The sequence below is a fragment of the Vicugna pacos genome, chromosome 12 (genome assembly GCF_048564905.1).
Source record: "Vicugna pacos chromosome 12, VicPac4, whole genome shotgun sequence".
NCBI lineage: Eukaryota > Metazoa > Chordata > Mammalia > Artiodactyla > Camelidae > Vicugna > Vicugna pacos.
This window is the reverse complement of record NC_132998.1, coordinates 49,013,644-49,033,026: the sequence shown is the minus strand read 5'-3', so window position 1 is coordinate 49,033,026 and position 19,383 is coordinate 49,013,644. Positions and strand designations below refer to the sequence as shown.

The window sequence follows — 19,383 nt, the reverse complement described above, 5'->3', positions numbered from 1 at the left end:
GCACAGATATGACTAACTGGAGGGCTTAGAAAGGCATGTAATTTGAGATAAATTTAGAAAGATATGGGGACCCTGAATGTCAGGCAAATGGGTATAAATTTGATTCACGAACTGGGGAACCACTAAAGTACTTGGTCCTCCCCAAAAAAGTGAGGCAGAGAAAGAAAACTAAAGGTTTACTCTGATCACAGGATTCCATGACTGTAACAGTAATACTTAAGTAGAGTACGGTGTTTAGCAGTAGTCAATACTAACAGGTTAAATGCTTACCAAATGCTCACTAATGAGAAAGGTTAATCACCAGTGAATTCACTGAGTTAATATTTTCTATAAAAATATACCAATAACTTCCAAATCAGTTTTGTTTCTGTAAAATACATTTCTAATACCTGTTCAGCAATATAAAAAGTTTTGCTGTTTGTTCTGGGATGAAACCACAAACAACGGAACGTCTCACCAAGTATAGGATTATAAGGTTTCTTCAGTCCCTAGTAAAAAATATACAAGTTTCAGATTATAAATATGAATGATTCAAAGTACTAATTTAAACCAGTTAAGATGGGTTTAACTGTATCATCTGGGAACTATCTTTATACAATTTCACAGGAGTGAAATAAAATAAAATTAAATGACTTCAGTCATAATACAAGTCTAAATAATCAAGCATTTTACAATTTGCTAACTCAAAGAGGCCCTGCAGTGCAATTATTAGTAAATAATTTAAAGGTATCCTAAAAAATAAAGTGCATATAAGGCTATAGTAAAGGAAAACATAAACATTACCTTTGGCTTTTTATAGAATCCAGACAAATACCATTTCACTACTTTCTTCAAACGGAAATAAGGATTTTCTTCAAGAGCAGCCCTAAAAAACAAAATGATACATGCAAAAACTTTTACAGAATATATCACAAATTCTCCTTCATATTAATCAAATCAACAACTGAATATGAGATACGATTGGAAAGCACAAGTCATATTTAAAATAGATGGCAAAAATAACTAAGTAAATCAACTTGTAGGAATCATTTTCCATAATCTGGAGTTGTATCTGTAGGAGTCATTCCCAGATTGAATGCATCTACAATTTTGGTAGATGCTGCCAGATTCCTTTCAAAGGCCCTGTGCTAGTTTTTATCACCCAGCAGCCGTCTGTTGAGTGCCTGTGGCCCCACACAACCTTGGCAATAGTGTGCGTTGCCAGAAGTGCAACCTTTCAATTTGGGAAAATGACATATGTATAGGATTGTTACAACAGGGTTTATAATAGTAGAAGATTAGATAACTCAAGTGTCCAGCCATACCTGACTGGTTAAATAATATATGGCACATCCACCTCACAGAACATGATAAACGGATTTGGAGGGATCTTAAGGATTATGTGTGTGTGAAAAGTGCAAGGTAATAGAAGAATTTGAGAAAAATGGGCATCTCTCAAGATCTTATTGTGACTCATAGGAACCTGCCTCATATTCTGAGAGAAATAAATTTCTAGACAGATAAAAGAAAGTGGAACAGGAGTATAAAAGCATTTGGATTTTTGGTCAATGTGATGGATGAAAAATAGATCTTATTAAGGCTTGAATTTGTACCTTTTTTTATTTTGAATGAAGTTTACATGTTTAAGGACTGTTTCTATTACTTCATTTTTGAACTGCTTGGTCAATTTCTCTACTCCTTTTTCCTATTAGGTTGTTGATAATTTTTATTTAATGTCTAAGAGCCCTTTTTATTTTAGGGAGATTAACACTTTCTGTATGGCCTAATTTGCAGAAATCTCCCATAGTTTATCAATTGTTCTTTACATCAGTTTATGTGGTTTTTTTTTGCAATGTTCATTAATGCAATTAATAGACTAATAATGCAACTAATAAACTGAATATAGATATTGATGCAGAATCTAAAAATCAGGTCACAGGGCCAGAACCTAGTACCTCAGAAAACCCAGCGTCTTGTATCTATCTCTAGTATTTTAGAAAACGCAGCTGCTGGAATGGGGTCAGCAGGTGAAACCTAAAAGGTATGGGTCTCCAAGAAACTGCTGAGAAAAGGTGGGTAGCTCCTCTTCCACCTCCTTTATGCCTGCCCTCTTCAGAATTACACCCAGGATCAGCTGGCAGGAAGAAAAACAAAGATAAGAGTGGGAATTTTTGCTACGAGCCAACAATTGGCAGGATGCTCCAGATAGGATAAACTGTGCATGCCTCATAGCACGCAGAGAGGACAAGCACAAGCAAGAGAACAAGCCCCTGGATGGGACCTGAATGAGGGCTTAGGTGGAGAGAACAAAGAAAGCCAACCACCTCTCCCCGTGTCTGGTCAGTGCACAGGGAGCCTGTGATGGCAGTGCTTTCAAGGCAGGGGCCGAATTCCTGTCTTCCTCGAGCTTTTAATCTCTCACTTTGACCTCATAAATGGAAACATTACAGCAAAGTATTAAATATGCTTCTTATCAAGGTCAGCTATAGAAGTGGTGAAAAAGAGAGAGTGTATCTTATTATTATTAGGGCCCAATTTTGGTAAGGTAAAACCGCAGAAATTAGTACTCTGACAAATCTCTAAACCATGAAGTATCTTTTATTTTAAGAAATGAGAATCTACTTACTCAGATAGGAAGTCTGCATGGTAGTAGTAATCTGAAAGTTTATCCAGGAAAGAACGAGGCTCCAAAATAAATGTCGGTAGAACCACCCTGGACAGGTCCATACCAGGACGGACCTGTTTCAGCAGTGTCCAGATAAGGCTTTTATTTTCTTCAGATACAGTTTCTGTTTGAGAAGCCTCACCTGCCTTTAGCAATTAACAAAAAATACTGAAATATTATATTTATTTCAGACACATAAATATGTAGATAAGACAGCTAATGTTGATAATATGAATTCTCTATAGGACTATTCAAGCATTCTTAAAATGTGCAAATAACCCATTAGGTAATTAGTCTATAGCTATAAAATTTAGATAAAAAGGGTAGTACCAAGAGACACTAAAGTGAGTGATATATATAAAGAATCCATTACAAAAACCATTATACTCTATTATACTATGTTTACTTCTATGCACTAGCAATAACAAGAAAGCTATAAATTCATATTTCCTTGCAGTTTACTTTGTACCTGGTAATGACATCAAGGGGTATCTTATTTCAAAAGCAAACCTGAAGAAGATGTAAACTTGAAATTTAATAGAATATATTGGTACATGTGTTTATGTGTTTAGCTGTTTATAAATCTTGATATACTTCATATGTATGTACCTTTTAAAATAAAACATACAAATAATATTTTCTTTAGGAAAAATAAGCAGTAAGCTGAACAAATATCTTCATTTTTATCTGTAAATTTTCAAGTATTAGAAAACCAAAACCCCTGGGAACTTCTACCTCTCCGAGTTCTTCATGGCTCTGTTCAGTGTAGGTAGTCTCCTTCAAAGGCTCCACAGGCTCAGGCTCGATGTACGAGTCGTCCTGCCTTTCCGATGTATCTGTGTCACTCTCCTCACTCTTCCCCATCACCTCATTGTCAGACTCATCATGCTCCTGATCATTTTCTTTATCAGATTTATCAGAATACATATCTTGGTCCTTAAAATGCTGCCGTTCAATTTCACTATCATTTAACCTTAAGGGAAAGAATTATTAGGAGGAAGAATGAAAGAGGTTAAGAATATTTAATTTATAAATAAGAATGATATGTCACATTCACTGAGAATTTACTATGTGCCTGGCACCGTTCTAAGTGTTTTATGTTGTTTAACTCATTTAATCACAAAATAACCATATGAGATAAGTAAAATTATTCTTCTCACTTCATAGATTAATAAATGGAGGCACAGAAGAATGAATTAAAAACCTGGGAAATATTGAAAGATGACACTCTGAGCTGTTTGCTTCTCTACCTTTTGAGTCTAAAATCTTCCAAAAGCAAAATTTTAGACTATTTCTTGCTACATTTTTACATACAAATATCATCACTTGAATCAACCTACTAACCTATCACTTGTAGTCTGAAGAAAAACTTCAAGTTAAGATCATCAGATTCTCAAGTGAACCCAGATGAATTATGACTTTCCACCTGAGGTCTCCAAAGTCACTCAAAGTAAGTCCAAAAATAAAATGAGAAAATGTATAAGGTAATTATATCAATTTAATACTTGACTGATAGATTCAATCTTGAAAAAAAAAACCAGGGAGAAATGGAAATTTCAACTTAAGGAAATGAACCTACATCCTGAAATTGGTAAGTTGTTGTATCCAACCTTATTCTTACTTATAGGATTAGAATTACTAATCTGTACACCCTACTGCCCCCCTCCAAAAAAAAAATCCCTCACTCCCAGAATTAATGAAAAATTTAAAGAAATTTCTTATTTAAGAAAGTACCTGTGTGTTTCCTTTGGTATAAATAAAATCTGTAAAGTACTTTGCAAATGAATACACGGTGCCATTATATATAACTGACATTTTAACCATGCTGACATGAGTAGCAGAGCAGAATAGTCCTATTTGAGTCCTATTTTAGTCTCTATTTTTCCAACACCTTCATTTGTTTGAATTTTAACCAGAGTACTTCTAATAGAAATTCATTCTTTGTAATACTTATTTTCTTTCTTTTCCTTTACAATCATGTATTTTTTAAAAAGTAGTTCAAAATTGCTGTCTTTGCTTTCTTACTATATATTCTCACCTTAACTCCTCACAATTTGGTTTTTATTTTCTCTTTTATTTGTTTATCCTCTCTCTCCTCTGGCAAGCTATCCAAATTCAAGACCTCATCATCATTTCTATTAATTGATCTCTATTGGATGATTTCCCATCATGTAAAAATAAGCTTTTAAAGACTCAGGCTTTTAAATGCTTGGCTGACATCATCTATATGTCCTGGGACCACTGCATCCTCAACATGTCCAATACTTAATAAATTATCATCTCCTAAACGTGGTCCTTTTCAAAAATTTTACCATCATCTTCTCAGTCACTCAGGCTTAAAACTTGATAATCTTTAACTTCACCCATCTCCTGTCTCTTATTTCCAAGCAGATTCTACATCTGGAAGGTGGGCTCCCATCCCTCCTTAACTCTGCATCATAGTTCACAGCTCATTTTCTGTCATATAGTTAAATGAACATGTTGATATGTTGATTCTGCTTTTGCAAAATCTGATATATTGATCCTCTCCCTGATTCCCTAACTGGACATTATGTTTTCATCTTCTAAATTCTCCTGATCCTATACTACCCTAAGACATCTCTCCTTTGGTTGTTTATGTCATTCTTTTCTTCCCACTATTCATAGTTGCCTGGCATTTTATAGGTTTCAAACAAAACAAAACAAAACAAAACATCTCTCTAGGATCACACAGCTAGTAAACTGTTATACTGGGTTCAGATTTAGGATCGTACCTGATTCATCTCCCTATTCACAATGTGGTGAATTACACAGAAAAGTGAAGAGGCTCAAAAATCTTTAATGAGTAAGGATGTGAAGTAGATGAATTTTTAAGAACCCTAAATAAAAGCATTTAAGGATTACCTGGTATTCAGTAATACCAAGGGAAGAGGTCCCAACAAAAACCCATCCTTATATCAGTGGTAACCCACCCCCACCCCAATCCTATCCCATTCAGGCTTCCATAGTGGGAAGCTAAAGCTCCAGGTTACAAATCTGCAAAGAAAGGATGTAAAAGGTTAAGGTAATGGCAGATTTAAAAGGGAACAAAGGAAAAGAGCCAAACAAAAAAGCTAGGGAAAGAACAGTTCAGCTCAGGTTACATGGAGGCAAGGAGAGGAGCAGTCTGACTTTGAGGAGAGTAACCTCAGTGCTGACAGGAGTAAGTGGCTGCAGAGAAGCTGAGGGCTGGGGCAAGGGAGGAAAAGGGGAAGCCCATTTTTCCTGCAGAGCAACAGAAGAGATCTGAACCTCAACAACCCCTGAACCTCAAACAAAGGGCTTCTTCATTTTCTTGGAGGAAATTTTTTTTAGTATTAACTACAATGAATGCCTCACTGGGGGAAAACACAAATAGGATACAGTTCCAACTTGAAAACACTTACAATATAATAGCAGAATTCCACAAATACCAAGTAGAATAAGTCAAATTCCATTATCCAGAAAAAAAAAAGTGCTATAGAACAGCAATAGAGACATGGATTACATCTCATCTTTATGAAGCAGAAAAGGCTTCACATATAATATTTCAGACTGGGACTGGCCTTAAAAAAACACAGGAGAAGAAAAGAGCAAGGTGGACTAGAAATCATTCTTAATGGAGGGGACACCACATACAAAGACAAGGTAGACAGCAAGGTTGTATTTAGGTAAGAAAAGTAATTTACATGAGCTGGAATCAAGGAAATAACTTTTTACACCTCACCATAGCAACTAAACAAATGTTAAACCAGGCCGTAGGCCATATAATGAATGGGAAGAAGACAGCCAAGTTTCAATCTTAGATACACTACAAAAATTCTAGGCCTGCTAACTAACCTAGTGAACATCGCAGTCTTGAAAATAATCACCAAATTAGTGGCAGTATCTACTTACTGGAAGTTGTCACCACTGTGGAGATTGTTAGCCCGTAATAAGCCATACAGAGTCACATGGGTGCTCTCTGATGAGATGCTCAGCTCATGTTCCTTTCCTTCCCTGATCATTGTACGTTTGAGAAGACTAGAACATTTCAAAGCCAGCTCCAAAGCATCCATCCAGCACCTTCCTAGAATAACATAGACTCGTAAGTAGTATAATTCAATAAACTAGAAAAACTAGCATCCATCTTCATTTAACACTGTTAACCTTTAAACATACTATTATTATTTCTCTGAGAAACATGCACTGTAAAAGTTAATTTGAACATAAAATCTTGCCAGGATTTCTTAATGCAATTTTTCAGTATAACAAGTACTTTTTACTTTCTAAATATCTAGAAACCACTGGTAAATAGCATTAACATGCATTAGAAAACACACCTAATCTAAAATAAATGTACTTTATTTTTAAAATCTCTAAGACTAACAACATGTAGTATAATCCGAAGGTACCAAAAAAGGTACATAAAATGTAATGAAGGGATTATGTTTCTACTATAAACAAACGATTTAAAATATTTTGTTGTTGACAGGACATCTATGTCAGGTTTAGCATCCATTCTACTTATATCTATGAAATTTTTAAAATCAGAAAAATGCCTGAACAATACTGTTATTAACTGCCTTATTAGTTAGTAGAAACATTAATAACTTTATTTTTTAATTAAAATTTAGAACAGTATTAGCAGAAAAAAAGTTAGTTGTTCTTAAAAGTCATATGTATTTGTTTCAAGATAAAGCTGGAAATATCAGCCAAGTAAATCCCTTTCATAATGAAAGCTCATGCCTATGATATTAATTTTTTAAATAATCATCTGGTTAAAGTGAACTTTAGGTTACACGATTCCCTGGGCTAAGCTAGTCTAAACTATAAAACATAAAAGTGAAGAAGAAATTCATTATCAATTATTAAGTTTTTAAAGGTACTTTGCTTTCATGTAAGTAAGTTATACTCTCCCCATTTTTGCTTCAGAAATTAAGTATTAAGTAATTAAATGCAGAATAGAAGTTTGCATTTTAATGTATTATGTAAAAAAAATCAAAATAGTATATATATAGTCATGCTAATATTTAATGATAAAATATAAATAGTATTAAATGTATTTCTAAAATGACAAGACTTAATGAGTTATCATAGAGAACACTAACCAAGTCAAAAAGGTGTCAATATGTCAATGGAGGATGAAGAAAACTCCAGGCTGCTAATTTATCATTCAACTATATAATGCTTCCTTCCTATCAAATTTCCTTGTCTGTTGGCCACGTTAATGATACAGTCTTCTAAGCAATATGATTATGATTATAGTACCTCTGCTGCAAATACCGTATTTTTCCCAAAGGAAAATGTAGTGATATATACAATAAACCCTTAAAAATGAGGACCAAACCCAACCCATCATTTGTTTACCATCGGACTCAGAAGTAGCTCGGATGATCAAATAACTGCTAGGTAGGGGCTGAGTTATAGATCCAACTGCTTCACCTTTGGGACCCTTAAAAGCAAAATAAGTAAAATAAATAGTGTACGGTATTATGAGATCTCAACTTTTTATTATCCATTATTATCTGTAATAATCTAAGTTAGGCATGGATTATAATTTTTAAAAGCAAACAAGCTTTAATTTCATGCTTTCTGAGAAAGCAAATGTTAAGTATTAAAGAAAGTTTTCCTCTTCCACCAAATATACCTCCTTACCAGAAAAATGAACAACTTATAGCTATGATTAAACATTTTCTCTATATATTGTTTACATATTATGGAGAAACCTAAAACTTACCATACTAGACCAAATTTTAATATAACAGAATTTATATCCCACAAATACTACTAGATAAGCAATACTAAATTTTTAGAAGCCTAAAGAAACAGAAATACAGTTATAATTTATAAGAAAAAGAGAAATACATTTTTACTAAGTCTAGGGAAAAATAAATCCCCATTTTATAACCAATGATATACTTGTTTACAAAATACCAACTTAAAAAAAAAGCTAACTTTATTTTTCCAGCAACAAGAAAGAAAAAGGGATTTTATTGCTGCCGGTGGTGGCTGAGGTTGCTTTAGAAGTATAAAACACCAAGAACTTTACAGTAGTTAGTATCACCAAGGTTACTTTCAGGTGTACAGTTCTTTATCTGGAAAAAAAATCTGAGGATTGAAGTTATAGTATAATTTTGATAGAAAAAGCATAATTTTTAAAGTTGTCAGACCAAAGGACAAAATGGATTTTAAGAAACAAATAGCAGGAAGTAAAGATGGATATTCAAAATGTAGAAACAAATCAATATGCTTTTAACAAATCCTGTAATACCCTTGGGTATTTTCAAATAGCTTTATAATTTATGGTCCAGTTCCTAGAATCAGTATAGAGTAGGACCTCAGGTCAGACTGCCTGGGCTTCAATCTTCATTCCATGCTAGAAAAATTACTTAAGTAACCTCTTTAAGGCCTCAATCTCTTTAACTGGGTAATGGGGGAAATCTGTATCATCCTTATGGTTATGAGAATTAAAAAAAGATTCCAAATAACACGTTCAAAAGAGTCACTGACACAAAGTAAAGATTCATAAACTTTACTATTTCCTAATCATAGGTACTGACTCTGAAGCTGTTTAAACAATGCTTCTAAGTAGGCTTTGCTTGTGGAGAATATTCTGATGTTTATATAATTGTATAAATTTACCTCTCCTAAATATTTGGAATGAAATAATTTGACATTTAAAATGTTTTAAATGATTTAAAAATTCATTATAATTCTTGCAATTTCTAAGAGTAGTAAAAAATAAATTGTTAAGTGTGTGTATATGGTTTTGAAAGTAATTTTTTTTTAACTTGAGAGTTACATGATACAGTAATACCAGGGACTTCACAAGTTAAATTCTTTCCCCTGTGGGGAGTACCTAATCTCAGAATAAAACTGACTTTGTATTCTTACATTTATTCCTGCTATGACTTCAGACTACTGAAATAAAGGTAAAAAGTCCAGGTTTTTTCCAAAAAAAAATGAAGCTTTCAGTTAGCTCAAATCTCAACTAGGTTGTTTTCCTTAAAGGAGGGGCCCTAAACCTTTTATTCAAGTGTAATGTACTTTAGAAACTAAAACAATGATTCTTTGTAAAAATTTAAGCTAGATTCATTTATATGAATCAAATTCTATACATATATAGCATGTATTACATGTCTACTTTGTAGAATTCCTTGGTAGTTAATCAAATAAAGCAGTTTATCAGAATGAATTTTCTTAAGTTTGTTTTTAAAATACAGGAGTGACCAAGGTAATGCTTTTTAGTATAAAAGCATTAGAGCTCCATCTTCAAAGAAAGCTGCATCTCAAGAGTAAGCAGGACTGCTGCTTATAAGCTTCTTACCACATATTTACACCACTATAGGAAAGATCACAGAAATAAATGGCAGCTTCTGTTCCAGAGGATCTTACAATTTGAACACTCATGATACAGTATTCCAAAGCAAAGCTGGTAACTGCAAACTAAAAAAGCCAGAACAAACTGAATCCCCAAAGACAAGAGATAATAAGGTACAATATAAATTTGGGAAACATTTTCTGGAGAAATTTTTAAGTTAGATCTCAAAGGTAAACAAAGTCTTTTGGTGCACATTTCATTACGGGTAGAGACAGAAAGAAGAATAATGTGATTGAAAACAGAAACAAATTTGTAAGTCCTGGCAGAGGACAGCAATCATTCATTGACTTATCTCAGCACTACTCATAGACTGACATCTTTACCTTTTCCTCTATACTTACCTTCACTGCCCAAATAGACTGCTCCAAAGGATGGAAAAGTTTAAAACAAAAGCCATCCTTTTTTGATGGACGCTCAATGATTTCACAGGCATTCAGAAGTACTGTTCCTACCCACTGACCATTTTTTTGGGTTTTATAGATCAGTAGCACCCCAGGTTTCAACACACACCACAATTTGGTCCAGCTCTTTAGAGTACCACGAATCTAAAGAAAGATAAGTTTATTTAAGAAGTAAAGCTCTATTTTTCTCTTTCTGCTCCACAAGATACAAACAAAATAATGGCAAATAGGATGTTTTAATCTAAAATTTCCATAAAATGTACACTTTAGATTCACAAGACACGTTTTTTCAGTTACTAAATGGCAAGCAATGAAAATAAATGTTAAAAATAGCATGACTTCTGCTTCAGAGGAACTTAAATTCTAGTGGGAGACTCTGTCAACAGTTTCAAAATAATGTACCAAGTAGAATGATTTTCCTAACCTTCCTGGCCAGGTCAGCGGCCATTAAAATATAGTTTCCTAGTACTGAGATTCTCCTCTTTGCATCTGTCACAGCTATGATGTTATTTGTCTGAGTATAAGATTTTTTTACCTCTTAAGAATTTTAACTCTTACCACTGCATTAGCTGTGCTTAAAACACTGCCAGCACACAACAGACATTCCCTAAATAGTCAGTGAGTGGTAGGGAGAGGGAAGAACCTCTTCTTAGCCCCTAAAATTACCTTCTCTATCTTTGTTCTTAGCAATTATATAAAATGTGTCATACAAATTTCTTGGGAGAAATTTCAAAACACAAGTTACATGAATCTCTCTCTAGTCTCATAAAATGCTCTTCATCCTAGATTTAGTGCTATGTTAATAATAATTCTCTAACTAGTTTTCCCTATGAATTTTTATTTCTGTAATCCATTAAAATTGTTTCTATGCAAGTCACTGAATTCACAATACTAAAAAAATGCTAATATAACATTTAGATTAAAAACTAGGAATTATCCTCACTTTTACTTATTATATAAAACATCTCCTTTCTCAATGTACTTACATGAATTATGAAATAAATATAAAGTTCCCTAACCCCACAAATAGGCATACCACAGTAAATCTAAACAAGAAAAATTTAGAAAGTGGAAGTCTGCAGCCAGGCATGAAGAAAAGAGAAAATCTTTTTTTAAAAAGTAGGAGTATATGTAAAAGAGAGAAAGACAAGAGATGTCAAAGGAGTTATGCTGAGACAACATTCTGGATCTTGGAGATGTGACAGTAGAAAACTGATGGCAATTTATCAGAATGAAGGTAAGATTTAGAAAGTCAGCCAGGGGATGTGTTGGCGACTTCCGGCGGGTTGTTTGGGGGAAGTCCAATGTCAAAAGAAAAGACTAGGTTTAGGTCTGAAAGACACAAATGAGATCTGGAGCTTAAAGACTTAGTAAGTAGAGCCAATAAAAGTCAGAAGGTGTTTTCAGCATAACACTGAGGAAGACCCCAGTATTACTAAACTATCAAAGAAAGTATCACTAGACTTCCAAGTTAGTAAGAGAACTTCCATGACAGATCTCACAAGAATTTTAGGTTGGAGGTTGTACCTATTCTTGGGGAAAGCAGAAATAACCAGAGGCCAAAAGTATAAGGTATGGAAACAGCAATACGAATGTTTTTCTGAAAATTAATGCTTTTCAAATGATAACTTTTATATTAACTTTATCTCATATCTTCTCAAAAACGCACATATACCAACTGTACAATAATAATGAATGACAATTTGAATAGCAAAGTATTTATAGCATATGGATTAGACTATATAATGTCACACAAACCAAAAAGCCTTTTTAAAAGAGCTGCTTATTTGAGGTTGTTGTCAAGACAGACAACATTAAGGTTCCTTCTCTCCATTAAGACTGCAGCATAGATCCTTTGGGATACAATTAATAGTTTCTTCATCAGCGGAAAACAATCATCCTAGGAGTTGTTTTGTCTTGTAGGCTTTCGGTGCACTCTGGCCTTTCCTATTCCTATAGGTAAATATCCAACGATTTGAATTCAAGAGTCAATACAAACTGACCTTCAACCAATCAGCCATAACAATAACAGAAGGGTCTGTGATTGTACTGAGTAACTCCTTTGTGGCTCTTTTCTTTTCCTCTCGGTAATTTTTCTTTTGTACCTATTTTATAGAAATAATGGAAAAATTAAAAATTCATTAGAAATAGGCAATTTCTTTTCAATTTTTTAGCTCTATAGAAATGTAGAGTATAAAATTCTAAACCTCTTTTAGAATTCTAGCATCTTAGGATAGAAGAACTATTTTTTAAGAGCTGGTTGGACTTTTTAGACAAGACAGATTAGAATCTAATTCTTCTGATCATAAGTCCAGTTCTCTGTATATTTTTAAAGAATTTTACTTTTTTTTAAATGACACAACACATAAATATGATCGCATGGAAAAAATGTCAAACAACATAAATAAAGCTAAAAGCAGTTTTTATTTGACCATATCCTATTCTGATCCCTAGAATTGATCACTGTTAACCTTCTGGAAAACACTATTCTTTCAGGCCTTTTCTTTGTAAAAACCTATAGAAATATGTAGCTTTATTTATTTATTTATTTATTTATAACACATAAAAAAGGTTCTCCTATGCAGTATTTTTTGAAGCATTTCAATTCTATTTCCACTTCATGTCTACCTCGTTCTTTTAACTGCTACATAGGATTCTCAGTATGAATAAAATACTAAGAGGTAACATTTACTAGGCGCATTCTGTGTACCAGTCACTTTTCTAAGCATTTTACATGTATTACCTCATTTAATCCTCCCAATAACCTTGAGAAGTAAGATTATCATTATCTTTATTTAACAAATGAGAAAAGTGAGGCATAGACTTGCCCAGGACCATATAGCTAGTAAGTCATGGAGGCAGAATTCAAATAGAGGCAGACTGGCTCTAAAAGATACGCTTTTAACCACCAAGCTATGGTGTTTCTATAATTTTTCTTAATATATTCCCTTACTGATGGAAATCTATTCTGTTGTCAGTTTTTATATTACAAACAATGCTGCAATTGTTTACAGCTGGCAATTTTGCTCTTTCCTGATACTAATATATAACATATAGATAATGAAGAAACCACAACAGTGAAATGAATTCATTCAAATTATTAAAGTTTTACCCTTCATAAGTCACTTCTGAGTGATTTGGGAAGGCAGCAATGGATTAATGCAATCTTATCATTGTTTTGTTGTTATTATATGGATGGGAGAAGATAACCTATCTGTGGTTTTTTTAACACAAAAATCTTCCTAGTTGCATTTAATGATAAAAAGGCTACATAACACATAACAATTTTAATAATTATACAGTCAAAAAATTTTGAACTTTGGTCTTTATTATATTAATATGCATATCCAAATTAACACATTTGATATGGGATTGCAAATGCAAATACATACAGGATCAGATACGAAAAAGAGGGCAGGGTGCAAAACAGAGCACACAGAAATCAAGAATCATTTGGAAAGCATGTGGTCCTTAAGGTCCAGGCAGGCCCAATATTATATATTTCTTGAGAGAAGCTGGAAGTCTAGGCTTGTAATTGTTGGCCCAAATTTTTAAAACATTGGGTAGGTCAAATAAAATGTATCTACCTGTGGGCCAAATTTAGCCCATGACCTAGCAATTAGTAAACTCAAATTTCAGAGGGTACTGGAGCTTCCTGTCAGGTGTTCCAATAGCACAGTGATGTGTCTGGCTCAAGTACAGCTGTGCAGAAACTTCTAGTCCTTGGCCCCTAGAGCACCCAGTTGAGCCCAGAAGCAACATTGGGACAGTCATCAAAGAGTCTTTTCAGTTGACTTTAGTGTGCCACACAAACATTAACATTTTTTTCTTCCTTTAGGAAGACAGATATTTTTTCTTTATCTTGTTAGCCTACTCCCCAAAGCATATGCAAAGCATAATGTTAGTTATGAAATAACCATGAAAACTAACCTTGAGAGATTCTTTTTTTGTGAGCTTGCTTGAAGCTGAACTATCCTTCTCTGACCCATTATAAAGTTTAGATTCAGACTGAAATCACACAGAAATGAACAAATGAGAAATAATAATTAAAACCATCACTTATTCTATAACTATATATGGTATATAAAAATTAGTGTTAAAACTATATTTGTGACATTCTTCCCAAAATGTCAATTTTCAAATACTGATTTTCCTTATACAGTATTTGGGTTTGAAAACTAATCCACATTAAATCCACAAAAACAAAAGAACAAAAAACTAATCAATAAATTAATTTATAATGGGAGGTTAAATAAGATAATGTTAGTAAATTTTTGCATTCCGTTTTCCAGAGTATTTCTGAAAAATACAATTGTTTTACACAATTACTGTTATTTTTAGGACAAAAGTATCCAAAACAATGTAATTTTTTAACAGTTGAAATGTTCTTAAAAAACAAAACAAAACCCAAACCATGTGCATTCTAGCAAGTTGCTACATACATTGCCCTGTTGCTACTCCTTCTCCAATGGGAAGAAATACAAACATCTCAGAAACTAGTATTGAAACAACCTATCTAATTTGTACAGTGTTTAAAAAACCGATATTCTTAGAATCCACTTCTTCCTACCTATCCAGAATCCTAAATTATTATTAATGTCTTCAACTCTTTTCTTGATTTTGTTTATACTTGATATTTCAATTTCATCTTCATAAAAACCTTGAAAAACAGGCATAAAAAGTGGTTTTATCTCCATCTTACAAATCATGAAAAGGAGGCTCAGGGAGGTTGATTTTCTAAACAATCAGTCAATTGCAGGGATCAGGACCTGGGTCTCCTAATCCAGCACTCTTTCAAGGAGACTACATTCTTCCACCAGAGTAGAATAATATAAAACTAAAAACTGTTCTTATAAATCCTAGAGCAATAAAATTGAACATATTCCTTTACTGTCCTATGATTTTCATTTTTACCTATTGTTAGACACGGGAGAAGGTGCAGCATTACTCTCACTGCCAGTAAGGTATATGGGGCTTGATCCAAATGGCAGCTTTCAAATGTTTAATGGCCAGATCTGCATAATATCATTAGATGTGATCAAGGACAAAAAACTTTGGGCATAAACTCCCTCACTCAATGAGATCCATGAGGACAGGGGCCATGTTATTCATCAACTGTACCAAGGTATCATCTGGGGAAAAGGAAGGGCTCAATAAATACCTGATGAATTAATAAAATGAAAATGAAGTTAATGTCTGCAGCTTCTCATCTCTATGAAAACGCCTCTGCTACTCAGTACAAAATATGATTATAGTGATGGTAATAACTGGCTGAAGTGGATGGGAACTGCAAACTACACTCAGTTGGGAAGGTGGGGATTAACCAAATTAAATTTTAAGAATTGTACTTGAAACTCATATTGTTTACTCCCATGATGATGGAATATATTGTGATATCCAAACAATTTCACAAAAGGCCTCAAGCCAAACAGTTCTGTCCTCTCCTTGCCCCTGGAAACCCAAAGATGACCACTACTGTCAGAGGAATATGATGGTTTCTATTTCCCACAGCTTAAAAGGAAAATGTGTATTGTAATGTACTTCTTAGACACTATTTTTTAATTGAAGTACAGTCAGTTACAATGTGTCAATTTCTAATGTACAGCACAATGTCCCAGTCATGTATTTATACACATACATTCATTTAGATACTATTAAGTAAAAAATACTAATAGTATTAGCTTAAAAGTTAATGAAAATGAATGGCTGTTTAACTCTTTACCAAATACTATGATAAATACTTTACGTGCCCTACCTCATTTAATCCTCAAAGCGACTCTATGAGATCGCTGTAGTATCCCCTTTTTGCTAACAAGGAAACTAAGACTAACAGATGAAATGACTTCCCAAAGTCACAGAGCCATAAGTAGATGATCTGAGATTCGTACTCTGGGTGCCTAATTCTCAGTGTCATGTTCTTAACCATCTCACTACACTGATTTCTTACCTTTTAAAACGGTTCATACAGAATCTTAGACCCAAATTTAAGACTTACTTTCATGAACAGTAGGAAATCTATTTCCTCAGACATGACAAGATCTGGCTTGGAGATTCCTAAAAGATTCTAGTATATAAGGGACCAGCAGTCCAGAAGGGAGTCACATGAGCTTCATAAATTATAGCACACATACTTCAAGGAATGCTTGCCATACTGTGCAGCTAGTTCTGAAAATAATAATAGTAATAATCCAGTACCAAGTTCTGTAGTCTTCTTAACAGTTATTACCTAAGTTTTCTAAATCAACAAATGACCTTTTAAATACCAAAAATTATAAACTGTTTTTGTTGGAAATACTTTACTAACCTAAGTTTTCCTTCTTTTATAACCTTACTGACCACTGTCTTAATGATGACACTTTACGGACTGTGCTACTATGAGAAGTTATTCAATCTCTTCCAATCTTAGTTGTCTCACTTGTAAATGAGGACATTCCTACCACCCACAGGGTTGCTCTGAGGGTTAAATGAGGTTGTGTGCATGATGTGTTTAACATAGTACTTGGTATATACTGTGTTTCAGGTTTGTGACAATCCTCTAGACTGCAAGTGCTGTTAAAAATATGACCTTTAAATAAATGGAACATTAACATGTGAGAATACTTTAGACTTGCTTTGAAAACTATAAAATACCGCAGATATGAGGAATGATAACAATAATGATAAGTTACTATGACTCTATCAGAGATTTTGGTTTGGAAAGGTTTTTTTCTTTTTAAATGTCCAAGTAAATATATTTTTTATAGCAATTGATATATGACTTAGCAAACGTACAGGCAAGCAGACTGCTGGCTGGAGAATCAAGTCAAGAGATCCAGGCTCAGAAACCTATTATCCTGGTATGGGACTCCTTTTTATCCCACTGGACGTATTACTCATGCTGGTAGTTCCTTTCATTGAGATGGACAATTAAAAATGTACTTAAAAATGATCACGGGAAGATGGGATGATTTCATTAAGTGATTTTTCCAATTCACTCATTTATAAGATGTGTGAGATCTTGCCTTTATTTTAAAAATAGCAGGAGTTGGGAGGAAGAAGGATAGTACTTACTGATCTCAATTATGTATTTTTAAGAAATAACACTTAACCGAATCCAATGACCAAAATGACAGTATTGATACTTTTTGCATCAAATTCATAAGATTATAAGATTAAAATGACTTAATGGTCTCAGTTATGCAGATCGGTCATAGAAGAAATAACAAAATTTTGTTTCCCAAAGTTACTTGGGTAAGAACAAAATCTTCAGAATTCCATGAGAATAAGTTTTCATGATAAATACATAAATTTTAGGATTGTTCTGAAAAACAACAGACTGGGATATACATTAAAATATTTAAGGACAAACTAATGACTGCAACTCTTAAACTAACAGAATGAAGCAAGATTAAATCTAAATTAAGACAGAATCAGTAAGATTTAGCTCTTGGAAAATAACAGGATAAGTACAATTTTACTTATACCAAACAGTTACCATGTCAAGAAGCCCATTCATTCACTATAGTTCTTTATTCAAAGGAAGAAAATAAATTCTCAAATACATATTATTAACCAACTACTTGTCAGGCACTTGCAGCATCACAGTCTGGGAGGCAGATCTTTCTTCTTTGTTCAGGTAAGAAAACTGAAGCCACTCTGAATTCTAGCTCTACCACTTTGACCCTTGGAGAGTTATTTAACTTCTCTAAGCTTCAGTTTGTTCACTTATAAAATGGGGCCAATAATGCCTGTCTTCTACTATTGCTATGAGAGTTAAAATGACACTTAGCAAACTCTTAATGCAAAGTAGCTATTAATATCATTGTAATTAGCATCTAAGAAGTCACAGGTAATATATGAGAGTCAAGACTCAAACTGACTTTTATGACTCTAAAGGAGTGCTTGCTTGCTGTACAGTAGAACTTTCTGAATAACAGAAATGTTCTATATCTGAGTTGTCCAGTATGGTAACCACTAGCCATATGTGGCTATTGGGCTATTGAGATGTGGCTAGTGTAACTGAGGAACCAAATTTCTAGTTTTATTTAATTTTAATTAATTTAAATTTAGAGAGTCGTATACAACTAGGTGCTATTGTACTCAAAAGTACAGTTCTAAAGCCTATGCTTGCTTTTTTCATTAATGCACACCTCTTCATTAGGTATGTAAACTTGCTTTTCAGGCTCCCTGGCCTCCCCACCCCATCCGCCTCCCACTTAGAGACTACGGGTAGATGGCTGTGGTAGGTAGGTCTGGGGTTTAGGCTTTTGAGTAGGAATACCACTGAACAATACATTCACCAATTCTGGTATTAACTGCTTGAAAATAGGTTTTAAAAATTTCGTAAATTTTATTGTATTTTTAACCATAGAAGAACCAAGATAAATTATTTCCCCTTTAGCCATACATTTCATATAAAATGATAAAAGCATTTCTCACATATACATTATACAAAGTACTACTAAACTTTCATCCTAAGTACTTATACACATAGAAGTATATAGTATGGACCTTTATGTAATGAATACTTGAACAGTTAAATGTGAATAAAATTTGTATAAAACATATCATGGAAAATGATGAAAACATATCATGGAATCCTCTCAGCCACTCTCAAGAACAAGAACAAAAAATGTACGGTTTTAAAAGCAAAGCCTACTGCTGAGAATAGCAGAGAATTTACTACCTTAAGAAACAGATTTTCTTACAGTCATTGAAGTTTGATTCCACAAACAAAAAAGCTTCTCCTGCTACTAAACCTGACCAGAAATAACAGTCAGAAGTCAAATCCACTGACAAATTATAGAAAATCTAGTGAATTACAGACCTACAGGAAAGCCAATGCATCATACAGTGCTTCTCAAATTTGGATAGTACTCTTAAAGAAAACATTCTCACAGGCTTAAGAATATGTACAAGTATGCCAGTTTGAGAATTACTAATTTAGGGAACTATGTCTTATTCTAAGAAGATGTCTTTCAATTGCAGGCTATTACAGC

At 33.6% G+C, this 19,383-nt stretch overlaps 1 protein-coding gene across 14 annotated transcripts in view; it reads right to left on the bottom strand.

Moving 5' to 3' along the window:
* OSBPL8 (oxysterol binding protein like 8) overlaps positions 1 to 19,383 on the bottom strand; it is a 133,182-nt gene that overhangs the window by 21,005 nt on the left and 92,794 nt on the right. For all 14 annotated transcript variants that reach the window (XM_072973358.1, XM_072973359.1, XM_072973360.1 and 11 more), the window contains 9 exons: positions 14,336 to 14,413; positions 12,409 to 12,510; positions 10,346 to 10,549; positions 7,991 to 8,075; positions 6,539 to 6,710; positions 3,380 to 3,617; positions 2,606 to 2,790; positions 784 to 865; positions 390 to 488 (listed from right to left, as the gene is read on the bottom strand). In XM_072973358.1, the coding sequence (XP_072829459.1) occupies positions 390 to 488; positions 784 to 865; positions 2,606 to 2,790; positions 3,380 to 3,617; positions 6,539 to 6,710; positions 7,991 to 8,075; positions 10,346 to 10,549; positions 12,409 to 12,510; positions 14,336 to 14,413 (1,245 nt within the window). The remainder of the gene's footprint in view (positions 1 to 389; positions 489 to 783; positions 866 to 2,605; positions 2,791 to 3,379; positions 3,618 to 6,538; positions 6,711 to 7,990; positions 8,076 to 10,345; positions 10,550 to 12,408; positions 12,511 to 14,335; positions 14,414 to 19,383) is intronic.